The sequence below is a fragment of the Mesocricetus auratus genome, unplaced genomic scaffold, assembly GCF_017639785.1.
Source record: "Mesocricetus auratus isolate SY011 unplaced genomic scaffold, BCM_Maur_2.0 Super-Scaffold_100691, whole genome shotgun sequence".
NCBI classification, from domain to species: domain Eukaryota; kingdom Metazoa; phylum Chordata; class Mammalia; order Rodentia; family Cricetidae; genus Mesocricetus; species Mesocricetus auratus.
This window is the reverse complement of record NW_024429267.1, coordinates 15,716,864-15,730,975: the sequence shown is the minus strand read 5'-3', so window position 1 is coordinate 15,730,975 and position 14,112 is coordinate 15,716,864. Positions and strand designations below refer to the sequence as shown.

Sequence of the window (14,112 nt, the reverse complement as noted above, 5' to 3'; positions counted from 1 at the left end):
GTAATACTTTATATTTACTAAACAGATTTTAAAAAAGGATCAGGGTAATTGGTTTCATTGAACTTCAGGGAAGTTGTAGATGAAAGTGAGGAATGACAGCATCTAAGTCTGAAAGATGAAGATATGGTAAATAGTTAACCTCCTGTGGAGAATTTCTACATTACTGAAAGGAGTTGGTTTTCACACTGTGCCAGGGTTTTGAAGAAATGGGGGCATGTCACAGAAGCGGCATCATTTTTTGCCCTCTTTGGTTCTGAAGCATTTGCACACATGAGACATATCCGTTTCACATTTGAATGTAACTTGGATTTACAATAATTTCCCTGGTCTGTTTATGCTGTTGCTCCTTTTCTATATCCTGAAATTACAAGAAATTGACTTAATGAGACACATTCATGAATAGGGGATAAGCGTGGTCAAATGCCTTGGAAGACTGCTACATTCAGGAAGCACAGGTCAGTATTTTAGTAAATGTGCAGAGAATGCATCATTTCCCCTGTTATTTGGTTTGCGCACTTTCGTGGAAGCATAATATCCTAGTTTCACACACAGAGGAGAACAATTGAATTTGAATATAATTAGGAAAGTTCACAGCTAAAGACAAATTGGTGAGGAAATGGTGACATCAGAAACTGACTCTAGCTGGCGGTGCTCTTAGGAAGCAAGAGCAGAACCGGAAAGCTTATTCCGGAAGTTTCAGTTGGGAAGCTGGTTGGTGTCAGCACTTCTGCCTTTCTCCCAGGTGAACAGCTCAAGTTGTCCAACATGATAGTGTTCTTTTTCCTGGGTAAGTGAACTGTGATGCTAGTTCTGAATTTATTGCAGTATTAACTCTTTGTAAACTGAATGCTGCCCCATCTGGCCTAAGCTTATGGTAAGAAATGCCAATTGTGTTACTAACTTGTACTTTGATGTTATTTTGAGAAATGTGTTACTTGTAGTCACTTGTTTCTAAGTCTATGAAAATACAAAGCAGGAGCATTGCAATACTCATCACATTGCTCCTACTCCTGCAAAACAGTCCAAATGATTTTGAACTATTTCTGAAGATCTATTGAGTTTCCATATGTGCAAGAACCTTTGAAAAAGGTACCTGTACAGTATATACTTACAAGTTAAAGGATGGCAAAGTTTTATTTATCTGTTTAGTTTTGACAGCAGATGAGGGGGAAGATGGAGGGAAGGAAAGAGGAGGTAGAGAGAGGAAGGGAAGGATGGATGGAAAGAGAGAGAGAGAGAGAGAGAGAGAGAGAGAGAGAGAGAGAGAGAGAGAGAGAGAAGAGAGAGAGATCAACACAAACTCTCCCTCTAGTTTTCAACCATAATAACCAGGACCAGCTGAGGAGAGCAAAGCTGCTGAGCTCTGAATTAAAAGCTCTGCCTCATGAGTGACATTCATGGCCACAGGTAAAATGTGGGCTCAACTCTCTTGTGTTGAGTCATTATAAGAGGTTGGTCCAAATAATTTCCTCTTGAGACAAAGCCCACAAAAACCTACTTGGTAGATACGAGATTGATGAAGGTTAATATTTTCTTCAGGGTATTTTAGCATCTATGTATCGATTTCAGGATGCGGGATAATTGCAATCATACTGAATATTAATAAACAAACCAGGATTTTCTTTACTATTAGCTATAGTTGTTGATGAATGGGGCTAAATAAGAGCCAGAAAATAATGTCGGTTATTCGAAATTACATTAAAAAGAAAAGGAGAAGCAAAATAAATCAAATCCAAGAAAATTAGCCAGGAAGTAAAGGATCCTTTGCACATTTTCAATGTCTCTGTGGAAATTCCTGTGTTGAAGGGTTTTTCTTCTTCTCGTTGCTATAATGTTTCCTTATTTCTTTGTTATTTTCTAGCATTTATACTTTTGTTAAAAAGATAAGTCTAGGAGTTTCAATTTTTGTAGCAATGTACTAGATCACACAAACCATATCACATCTTCCTCAAGGTTTTGGCTGAAAAGGCTATGGTCATTTGTTGTCATGTTTTATTTCCAAATTAAGACAGAACCCAAGCTGTATGAAAAAGGAAATCATTCCTAACATGATTAGGACAGAAAATTTCCCCATACAGCTTAGCTCTTGTTCAGGATTATACAATTACATGTTGTGATGGAGCAAATTCCTGTTGCCCAAAGCTATAGGGGAAATGGTGAGTTTCCTTAAAAGGGTAATGTACTTTACAGCATTCTTTGTCTTACTAGTTTTAACATAATTTTTTTCATCTAACATCAGTAGAATTTTGTTGAAAAATTCCATTTCAAATATCAAGTCATAAATCATAGCCAGGAAAAAGTAAGGCAGAGTCTGAAAAGAGAAAGCTGTGTTTAGGATTGATGTGGGCCAAATCATTGAGATGATTTTGTTAGTTCATTAAGTACATCATCTAAGTATAGAAAATGGTATAAAATTCAATTGGAATACTCAACAAGAATTTGAAAAGGAAAAAGGAAGTAAAATACATTTGGGGAAGAGATTACACAGGACCACCACACTGAGGGCCTAGGGAGGGTGACATGCAGTCAAATATGAATTTCCTAAGTGAGTTGGTCACAAGAAGGCACATAACTGCAGTGCCAGCACTGGGGAATCTAAAACAGGATCATGACTTTAATGCCAGCCTGTGGTATATACTGAGTTTAATGCAAGACTAAGCTATATAGGGGGACACTGTATTCCAAACAAACAAAGCATCAAAAGATAAAATAAATAATCACAGTCAATAAATGCAATAAATGTCATTTCCTTATAAATTAAGCTTTAACCATGAATCTTTAATTCACAGTCTTTGGAGAACTGAACTGGTACAAATAACCTTGGATTTATGTGGAAAAATAGCCATCTTGCATTTTGAGTTTGCAAACTTGGAGTACAGGTTGACTAGGTAAGCTTGTCCACAAGCACATGAAGAAAACAGAAAGTTTATATGTTCCAACCTAGTGCTCAACAAAAAAATTGTAACTGAGGTGCTTGGGGAGAGATCAGTGGTTTAAAGCACCTGTTGCTCTTGAGAGGACCCAGGTTCGATTCCCAGCACCAGCATGGTAGCGTACAACTATCTGTAACTCCAGTTCTAAGAGATCCAGTTGCCTCTTCTGGCCTCTGCAGGCACCAGGCTTGTACATGGTGCACATACATCGTATATGCAGCAAAATACTCATAAAGATAAAATTAATTAAAAAATAAAACCTTTATAAAGAAAAGAAAATAGGAAACTATTGCAGAGCTGAACGCATGACCTAACCTTCTAGTGTAGAAACTCAGGAAGTAGTACATAGGCCCAGTCAATTTTCTTGGATACTTAGGAAACAAGGATTGGAAAGAGGTAACACAAAAGAAATTTACTTAACTTATAACTCTGCATTGTCACAGGTGATTCACAGTTAATCCCATCTTTTGAAACAGTTAAAAGTCTAGGCTCAAACAAAGTTTGTAGTGCATATTTCTGACTCAATTGTGATTATCTTATTTTTCCATTTATTGAATAAGCAAGTGTCTATTTTGCATGTTTGATAAAAGAAATTGATTCAATTGTAAAATACACTAAATTAGGATTGCTATTTTCTTGATTGCTTTCAGGAAACTTCCCTGAAAATAACTTGCAAATATCTGGGTGGCTTATTAGTTTTTTACATAGACCTAATCGATTAAGAGCTAAACTTATATAAATGAACATATACTAATTGGACACCCATAAAGTACTTCTGTGTATTGAGAATACAACTCTGAATGGCTTCTATTACCTGTCCAGTCAACCTAGAGAGCATAATGTTGTAGGCAAGCCCATGAGCACACATTGCAGGGCAAGAAATTCTACACTTTTGGGATTTCTAAGTTCTCAGGGAGACAAAAGATGGGTGTTTGCTCATTTTGGTTGAAGAAAATAAGAAAGTATAAAATTCAGAGTTTTCCCAATACATAGATCATGCTTGTAATCAGTTTTAAAGGACAAAGAATTATCCCAGAGGACAAGAATTTGTTTGCTTACTAGAGATCAGAGGGTAAACTTCAAAGGGGCGCTACAGAAAGCTTTCAGACCTCTGGGTTGCATGTGGTAAGGAATGTGAAAGCCGTGTTATGCAGAGCCACCCAAAGAGACTAAGCAAAGAAACGGCAGTACTAAAAGTATATTCCATACATAAGGTGACATAAAGAACTGCTCTGCGTGAAACAAACCCAGAGGATAGGCAATTGACCAGGGAAGGATGTTCAATGACTCAACGTGCAGAGGCACAAACTTTGCAGGGATCGATATGGGACAATAAAGCTGAGAAACATCTCTCATGAACTGTTTCGATGCCTGTGTTATCAGTGCCATTGCTGATGAGGTACAGTGGCTTACCATCAGAACCGACAATGAGGACAACGTTAAATTAATCTGAGTCTGGAATCTTGTCTACGGCATGCTGACAGAGGAAACAGCTTTTTATCTAGGCTTGGTATTGAAACTATTTGGATTAAATTATCTATTAGAGAATCTTTAGTCTAGATATTTTACATCAAGCCCTGAGAGAAAGGACTTTCCCTGAAGAGTATAAGTAAATCCAAGGAAGTTCTAAAAACAGGACTTAAACTGGAAATACATTTTAACTAAGCACTAAGAGGATACCTCGCTCTCAGCGGATGGCATAAGGTGGCGAATCACCCAGGGACCTAGAAGAGACCATTTCTAGAGGAAGAGGGAGGCTCTAAGGCAAACAAGTCATCAAAGCGACAAGACACTGACAGATGAGACAAAGTCTTAAAAGGAGTTGCATTTCTTGTTAAGGGGTGATAAAAGACATTTTTTTTAGAAATGGTTTAGGGACTGGAGAGGGATCAGTCATTAAGAGTGCTTGCTGCTCTTCCTGAGGATAAACTTGGGTTGTCCATGCCATGTTTGACAGCTGACATTCACTTTAAAACCAGCTCCAGGAGATCTAACTCCCTCTTCTGATCTCCATGGGCATCCATACATGTGTGCATAAGTCCACATACACAAAAATCAAAAGAAATCTGGTTTTAGAAGTGGTTTTTATGAAACAAAAGTAATAAGATTGTTACCAGTCGAGGAGGAAATGGAAGGTGAGATTGAAGAACAGGAAAATAACACATCTTGTCTAAGAATCTTATGCAGCACAGCAGCAAGCCTGGATCTGTAAGTATTTCTGTGGTTTGTGGACTTAGAATTCTTTGGGTATAGACCCAAGAATGCCAGTGTTTGGTCTGTTTTCAGTTTTTTTGAGGATCCTCCACACTGATTTCCACAATAATTACCAGTTTACACTTCCACCAACAGTGAATGAGGGCCTGTTTTCAATTTCTCACCAGCATTTGTCTTCTCGGCAAGAGCCATTCTGACTGATGTGAGATGCAACACCAATGAATTAGTGTTTGTACTTCCTTGATGACTTAAGAGTATTGAAACTTTTATCAAACAGAGGGACCACATGGAGGAAGGAAGAGGATAAGGGAGGAACCCCAAATAAGACTAAAATACAAGGACACATATGTATAAAAATGCCACAGTGAAACCTGTTACACTGTATGACAATTAAAACAATTAAATGAAAGAAATACAGAACTGCGGGGAGGGGGAAGAAATTTCATTTCAGCACCCTAATTGTTCTGTCACATTGTATTGACCACAATTTTGCCTTTCACTATCAATAACTTAACTTTGAGGAAAATGGCCACCAAACTGTAACATTGCAACATGTCGTTATTTTCTTGTTGTTGCTGTTGTTCAAGCTGCGAGGCTAAGCTCAGAAAATGAACCATCTTCCCAGACAATCGACTGTGCACATTTAATGCAGCAATGCTTGATTGATACAAACGGCTGTGAGCAGTCATGGAGGTCAATGGAAGATACCTGCATTGTTCCAGGTAAAACCCAGGATTAAAAGACCATCCAAATGAGTCCTTTTAACCAACATCCATGGAGATTTCATATTGTCTTATAGAATCCTAGGAGCTAAATGATTTTTACTTTAAATACTTCACTTATTCTTGTAACTCACTTGACTCATCCAGTGAGCATAGTTACAAAACTGTACTATTATTTATGTGCCTTTAGGTTGAAACTGCAGGTAGTTCTTGGTACAATTTTAAATCATTATTTTTTCCCTCACACTCGGAATACTATAATTATATGCCTACTTCTCAGAACATGACTATAATTTTATTTGTACATTTATAATATACTATGTATACTATTTTCTATTCCTACACTGTCATGGACAAATTAAATATGTTTTAAGGGTTGTATAGTGCAAATGTTTGGAGGGAGGCTTGGGATTACAGCAAAGATTGTAGTGACTGCAAGAAAATGTAAGAAACTGAGTGGGCAGAGGGAAATAAAAGACAAAGACTCTGGTCTACTTCAGACTCTGAGAGCAGACTTCTGCTGTTGTGAGGATTAGCACCCAGAGACCCGGTCACACAGCATCTGGAGGATGCAGAGAAACAGGACCACTGAGTGCAGAGTCTGAGAGTTTTTTTTAGACAAGAGTGGGGAAGGCAGAATTCATGGCTTTGCCACATCCAGTCAAAAGGTGTCAGATGGGAGCTAAGAGGAATTTCCTATTTTTCAACCTCTGGGCAAATGTGATGGGATTATTTGCTCTCTGAATTCCACGGAAGCCACTTAATAGCCCCCGTGTTTTGATTGTTTGCTTGCTTTGTCGCTGTTGTGGAGGGTGCTGTTGAGTGATTGGTATTTGCAAAACAGTAGCAAAAGTCATTAGAACACTCAGGTAGCTGAGTTAATACTGCTGAGAGTACATTATCATTCGCTAAAAAGTAGACTGCTGTGAGAGACCAGCTATATAGTGAAACATTCCTTTGGTGTTGTTATGCCAAAGTTGTTTTAAAAATTATGTTCTGCCACTAGGACAAATTTTGTTGCCTCTATACTGTGATTATTATAGTTAAACATTTCAGGAAAAGTGTTCAGTTTAGTAAGAAATTTAAAAAGTGAGTGAAAAATGTATTCAATGACATAATGTTTCTCCACCCTTCCAACAAATATTTGGATAATATATTGCTAGTGAATCTCACCCCCACCCAGAGTGTTCTAGGTGAAAGGCAGTGACCTACAATTCTACCAATGTCAGGGTCTCCATCCAGCAGGGTTCCACAGTATGTTGCAGAGGACTTCTATGCCCTGGAGAGAGAAGAGAAATATCTCCATCCATAGCAGAGTTACAACTCTCTAATCCAGTGCTCACACATTTTCTCAGAATAAAATATTTTAAGATGAGGTCAGAAGATGATAAAAATGTCTTACTTGTTTTGACGATGAAATGCCTAGTTATGTTGACAAGGCAACTTTAAATGTGGTATTAAAATATTACAGTTAATATATCATGAATTAAAAGTTATTTATTATGTTAGCAAATAAATCTGAGTCATTTGCAATACATTATAATATCTGAGTAATTATTTTATGTATGAAGCAAAGAGAACTATCCCCTAATATACAAATGAAAATGTCAATTAGTTTTTCAATGAAAAAAAGTGTAGGTTAGATTTCTTACCAGAAAATGAAATACTGGTAATTATAAATGACTTACTTATTCCACATTATTTATAAAAAGCTTTCTAAACCTTAGGAGAACTTTAACTTTTCATTAAAAAAATCAGAACTACTTGAATATTTTTAACATAGCTAGAGTAACAAGCACAATAAACTAGATTACAACAGGAACCAACAAAATAGTTAAAGTGACAGGCTAACTGCGAATAAACTGCACCCCAGTTACTCTGTAAAATCAGCTTGGAAACGACTGAGCAGCAAACATTGGCATTCCACTGTGTGGAGACCATCACTTAAAACACAGAAAGATTTAAAGAATTTTGGGAAGCGTTCTATGAGGGTAAACACTAAAAATACACATTTTGTTTAAAAAGTCATTTCTAGACTGTTCTACAACAGACTTTCTGGTATTCTGGTTCTTACAGTCTTTCTGCCCTCTCTCATATGATGTTCTCTGAGCCATATGCAGGAACTGCGATATAGGTGTATCCACCGGGGCTACTGGGATCTGCAAGATTTATTAGTGTCTGGAGTGTATCCAGTTGTGATTTTCTGTGATGGTATCTATTTACTGCAAAAAGCAGCTCCTTAGGACTAGAGAGACGGCTCAGCAGTTAAGAGCACTGGCTACTTTCCAGAGGACCTAGGTTAGATTCCAAATATCCTCATAGCACCTCACAGTTGTCTATACTTCCAGTTCCAGTGTATTTGATACGCTCTTCTGTTCTCCATTGGCACCAGGCATGCATGTTGTGCACAGACATATATGGAGTCAAAACTCTCAGGTACCCAAATAAAATGAAGTAAATCTTAAAAGAAAGAGGGAGGGAGAACTTCTTTGATGAGAGTTGATAGCCACATTTATCTCTGGATATAAGGATATGATTAAAATATTGTAGGTCTGGCAAAGTCATAGTAGTAGATTTTCTTCTGAGATCCATGATTTCATTAGTCAGGAGAAGTTGGCTAGATGTCTAGTGCCAGCATGATTTCTTTCCTGTTGAGTCGGTCTTCATTCCAATTAGAAAACTACTGGATATCACCAACATGTAAGTGCCACTTACTGCACCTTTATGAATACCTTCCAAAGTCTTCTTGTGAAACAGCCTGTCATAGAAATGGCTGTATAAACAGGATTTGAACAATGGCAAGACCAATAGACACACTAGTGAGGAAGAGGAAAATCTCAGGGGATCACTCCCCTGGTCAAGGAACTACAAGCAACTCATGTCTGCTGAGAAAGGGAGAGTTACTCTCCTAGGGTTGAGGGGCCTAATTGTCCACTCTAAAGGATCAGCCCTGAAAACATATTCACACAAACAATAATAACAGACTCATCAGGTTGTGTTTATATATCTGTGCAAATATGTACATACCTATCTATCTATCAATTATCGAACTATCTAAGTAAGAATAATAATCAGAGAAGAAGAGACTAGCAATTTGAGAGTAGGGGTCATTGAAAGAGTAGGAGAGAGGTGAGTTTGAGGAAGGAAAAAGGGAAATAATGTATTTATATTTTAATTAAAATTTATTTAAAAAATTAAATAAATAAATGAACCTGAGGTTTCATGTGTAGCTCAGTGTAGGCATTTGCCTGATGCATAAGTAGGCAAATTACAACCCCCTCCGGAGGCATGAGGGGGCCAAAATAATATGAGTAAGCTGACCCTAGAACGTTTGGTCAGGTTTCTTTATTCTCTGTTTGCTATTTGTGACTCCTAAGCATTGAAGTAATTCTTAGTAGTTACATTAGCAACTCCACCTTTGATTCAGATGTTCTTATATCAAAACCTCTCAATAATGGATTGCTTAAAAGCAGAGTCCAGAATTTATGTGTATTCAACAGATCCTAATTCATTCTGATTCACTCAGTGTTTGGGGGACAAAATATATGACTTCTTTGGAGCTTTCTGGATAACTTAAGTACCAAGGGACCTGGGACTTTGAGTGCTGTCCTATATCAAACTTAATATACATGTATTAAAGTGCATCGCATAGCCAATAGTATTTCTGTTAACTGTTAGAAATCTGGAAGACAAAGTCACTTTGATGAACATCCTTTAGCAAATCAAGATAATCTTAGTAAACTCATTAATGTATTGGGTTAATGTATTAAAAGCTCTTTGGAAAAGAGAACTAAAATTTGTATTCAGATTAATATTTTCATTGTTATATGTGATTGTGAAATCCAGGTGATTCCTGCAAGATAAATAATTCATCGCATTGTAAACTGAGTGTCCAGTCTTTGGTGGAAAAATATTTCCAGTTTAAAGAGTGTCTTTGTATTGATGACCTCTACTGTACAGTGAACAAACTTGTTGGAAAAAAATGCATCAATCAGACAGGTAATAATTGCTGAATCAGCTCTTTATTTCAAACCTAAATCCTCCTCAGTCACTGTGCATTCATTTGCTTTAGTATTTAAGTTGCTAATATTTTATTGATAGGAGTTCAAGCAGGGTAATGGCACATTTTCTTATGTTATTAATTCTGTTGTATGTCTATTGCTGGCTGTTAAAACTAAATTGGAAAGTACTTTCTTTTCTATATTCTAGAATAGTATATAAAGAATTGATACTCTTGTTTTGTTCAATTACTGGTTTAAACAGTAGTACAGCTGCACAATTCATCATGTGATATATAAATATATAAATCAGTGTGATTAATTGTTATGGAATTGGCCAGTTTCTATGTCATGCATGAGATTTTTAGTTTGTCTTCCATTCTCTGTTTGGCCAAAGAAGTGGAGTTTTCCAAGCCTGTTGGAGGTCAGAAGACTGAATGAATCCCACACTGGGACACTGAAATAGTTACACTGTTAGAGTTTGGTTTTGCTTTGGTCTGATTGCAATTGTGCCCTGCTTTTTCTCTCTTGAAAAAAAGAATTACACAAATAATCAAAGAACAAGTTCATTCAAGACTCCATATAAAATGAGGTAAAACTGAGTGCAAAGGCATTTTTTTCTTATTTTGCATTATGTTTTATTATTATAATTAAAATATATCATATTTATTCTTTGAAATTTTGATAAATGTTTGCAATGAATTTGATTATATCTACCTGCTATAGGTTTCTCTGACCTCTCCTAAGATCCACCAATTGCCTCACTCCAGACACTATTACTTCTTCTTTATTCTTTTGTTACTACTACTACTACTACTACTTCTACTACTACTACTACTACTACTACTACTACTACCACCACACACACACCTTTTACAGAGATTGAAATGACAACCAGAGAATACTAAGAGTACTATATTACAGAGATCTATAGAGATAGAAGACATGAAGAGTAACATGGAAAAACAAACGCACAGCTCATCTTGCAGGCTTACTCCAAACATACTGCTGTCTTTGGTGGACATCCCTTGGTCCTAGCATCTCTAATACGCTGTACCTCTATAAATAGCCTTTTGGTCTCTCAGAAGGGATTTTCACCCCCTAGTACTTGGTGACAAACCTCGGCTTCTCTCCATGACCCAGTCAATCCATTTCAACTTAAAAGCTGAACATTTACAAATGGCCTCCTGGTTTCTCTGAAAGGATTCCGTCATAGCCACAGGGTGCCAAGCCTTAGCTGCTCTCCATGACTGCTTCATGCCTTCAAAATCAGTACCATGTGGTATCCTCTTACACATTGCCAAGCTCAGCTGTCCTCATGAGATGTAATCTTCGCTCCCCTCAATTACAGCCTCTGTGTGCTGGCCCTGAGGAAACGCTTCGCAGAAGCGATCACCTGAATGTCCTTTCAAATTATCTTCTTTACACCTTTAATGTATAGTTCATTTAGAAGGTTGTTAGTTCTCAGATACCCGAGATTCCCGAGAAACCTGTCTTGTTGATTTCTAGTTTAATTCTAAGGTCTGAACCTATTTCAGACTATCTCAATTCCTAATTAAAGTAAAAATGTCCAAGTATCACTTTGTACAGTGTGCTGTGTTCTACATGATAGTCATGTAGCCATCCACATGCACAGAGAGTACTTGACATCATAGCAGAGGAAATAGTTGTGACTTCAAACACTTCAAAGAACTGGTAGCAGTTAGGTGAACTAGGCTCCTTAGGGAGGGAAAAAGAAATAAATGTTACAACCAGAGGCAATAAAATGAAGCAACAACCGTTTGAGGAACAATATATCCTGTGTTGTGCTGCATTGTAAGACAGAGAAGCATCTCAAGATGATGTGAGAAAGAAACCAAATGTTATAAATCTGGGAGGTTGGCCTTGCCTTTCTAAAGAGACTAGACTTGATGCTTTACCGTGAGGAGCTGTTATACATTTTTCCCTCAGTATTTGCTTTTATTTAAATTAGAAACATGAATACTTCACATGTCAATCCAAGATCCCCTCCCTACCTTCCTCCCCTACCCCCACCAGGCTCCCCAGCCCCCCCACCGCAATCCTCACTCTGTAAAGGGAGGCCTTCCATGGGGGATCCCCAGAGTCTGTCATTTCGTTCAGGGCAGGGCCTAGGCCCTCTGCCCCAAGAGTCCAGGCTGAGAGAGCACCCCTCATTGTAGGATGGACACCCTAAGTCCATTTGTATGCCAAAGATAAAGGATAAATACTGAACTACTACACAATGCCCAGAGATTTCTGAGGCCACCTCACTGACACTACATTCATGGCCCCTCAGCCATGAGTCTGGGGTTCAAGAGCTCCCCCTTGTCCTGTCAGCTGTCTTTGTGAGATTCACCAACATGGTCTTGACTCCTCTGTTCATCACTCCTACATCTCTGTCACTGGGTTCCAGGAGTTCAGTTCAGTATTTAGCTGTGGGTATCTGTCTCTGCTTCCATCAGTCACTGGATGAAGGTTCTAGGATGGCATATAAGGGAGTCATCAACCTTATCATCAAGAAGGGGCTATTAATGTAGTCTCTCCACTATTGCTTTGCCAGTTGGTGTTATCCTTGTAGATCTCTGGAAATCTCACTAGTGTCAGCTGTCTCCTCAATCCTATAATTACTCCATCTATTATGGTATCTCTCATCCTGCTCTCCTTCATTCCTACTTGGACTCAACCTTCCTGCTCTCCCATGCCTTCTTTTCCCCTCCTCTTATCCCCCACTCTTTTTCCAGGTTCCTTCTCCCCTCCCCCAATGTTCCCAATCTGCTCAGGAGATCTTGCCTCTTTCCACTTCTCTGAGGTATCATTCATCTCTCTTGGGAACCTCCCTGTTTCCCAGACTCACTGGCACTGGAATTGTAGGCTGACATTCCCCTGATCCATATCTAAAATCCATACATGAGTGAGTACATACCATGTTTGTCTTTTTGTGACTGGGTTACCTCACTCAGGATGGTTTCTTCTAGTGCCATTCATTTGCCTGCAAATTTCAGGATTACATTGTTTTTTTTTCCACTGAGCAGTACTCCATTGTGGAAATGTACTACATTTTCTCTATCCACTCTTCAGTTATAGAGCATCTACGTTGCTTCCAGGATCTAGCTATTACATATAATGCTGCTATGAACATAGTGGAACAGATGTTCTTGTTGTGTAATTTGGCATCTTTTGGGTATATGCCTAAAAGTGGAATTGCTAGGTCTTGTGATAGACTGAGTCCCATTTTCCTGAGGAATCTCCATACTAATTTCCAAAGTAGCTGTACAAGTTTGCACTCACACCAGCAGTGGTGTGCCCCTCTCTCCACATCCTCTCCAGCATAAACGGTCATTGGTGTTTTTTATTTTAGCCATTCTGACAGGAGTAAGATGATATCTCAGAGTTGTTTTGATTTGCATTTCCCAGATGGCTAAGGATGTTGAGCACTTTCTTAAGTGTCTCTATTGAGAATTCTCTGTTTAGTTCAGTCCCCCACTGTTTAATTGGATCCTTTGGTGTTTTGGAGACTTGCTTCTTGAGTTCTTTGTAAATTTTGGAGATCAGCCCTCTGTCAGATGTGGGGTTAGTGAATTACTTTTCCCAATCTGTAGGGGTGCCTTTTCGTCTTGCTGGCAGTGTCCTTTGCCTTACAGAAGCTTCTCAGTTTCAAGAGGTCCCATTTATTAATTGTCGATCTCAGTGTTTGTGCTACTAGTGTTATGTTCAGGAAATAGTCTCCTGTACCAATTCGTTCAAGGGTAACTCCCACTTTCTCATCTAACATATTCAGCGTGGCTGGATTTATGTTGAGGTCTTTGATCCATTTATACTTAAGTTTTGTACATGGCAATAGACATGGATCTATCTGCAGTTTTCTACATGCCAATATCCAGTTATGCCAGCACCATTTGTTGAAGATGCTACCTTTTTTCCATTATATAATTTTAGCTTCTTTGTCAAAAACCAGCTGTTCATAGGTTTGTGGATTAAGCTCAGGGTTTTCAATTTGATTCCATTGCTCTACCTGTCTATTTTTGTGCCAATATCTAGCTGTTTTCAGGACTATAGCTCCGTAATAGAGCTTGAAGTCAGGATGGTGATGCCTCCAGAGGTTGCTTTGCTGAGCAGTGTTTTCTTGGCTATCCTGGGTTTTTTGTTTTTCCACATAAAGTTGAGAATTGTTCTTTCAAGGTCTATGAAGAATTGTACTGGGATTTTGATGCGGATTACATTGAGTCTATAGATTGCTTCTGGCAG

At 38.2% G+C, this 14,112-nt stretch overlaps 1 protein-coding gene across 1 annotated transcript in view; it reads left to right on the top strand.

Moving 5' to 3' along the window:
- The first annotated feature begins 765 nt into the window (after positions 1-765).
- Gfral (GDNF family receptor alpha like) overlaps positions 766-14,112 on the top strand; it is a 54,393-nt gene continuing 41,046 nt past the window's right edge. Inside the window, exons 1-3 of the mRNA XM_040739632.1 lie at positions 766-787; positions 5,735-5,869; positions 9,716-9,868. Of these exons, the coding sequence (XP_040595566.1) occupies positions 766-787; positions 5,735-5,869; positions 9,716-9,868 (310 nt within the window). The remainder of the gene's footprint in view (positions 788-5,734; positions 5,870-9,715; positions 9,869-14,112) is intronic.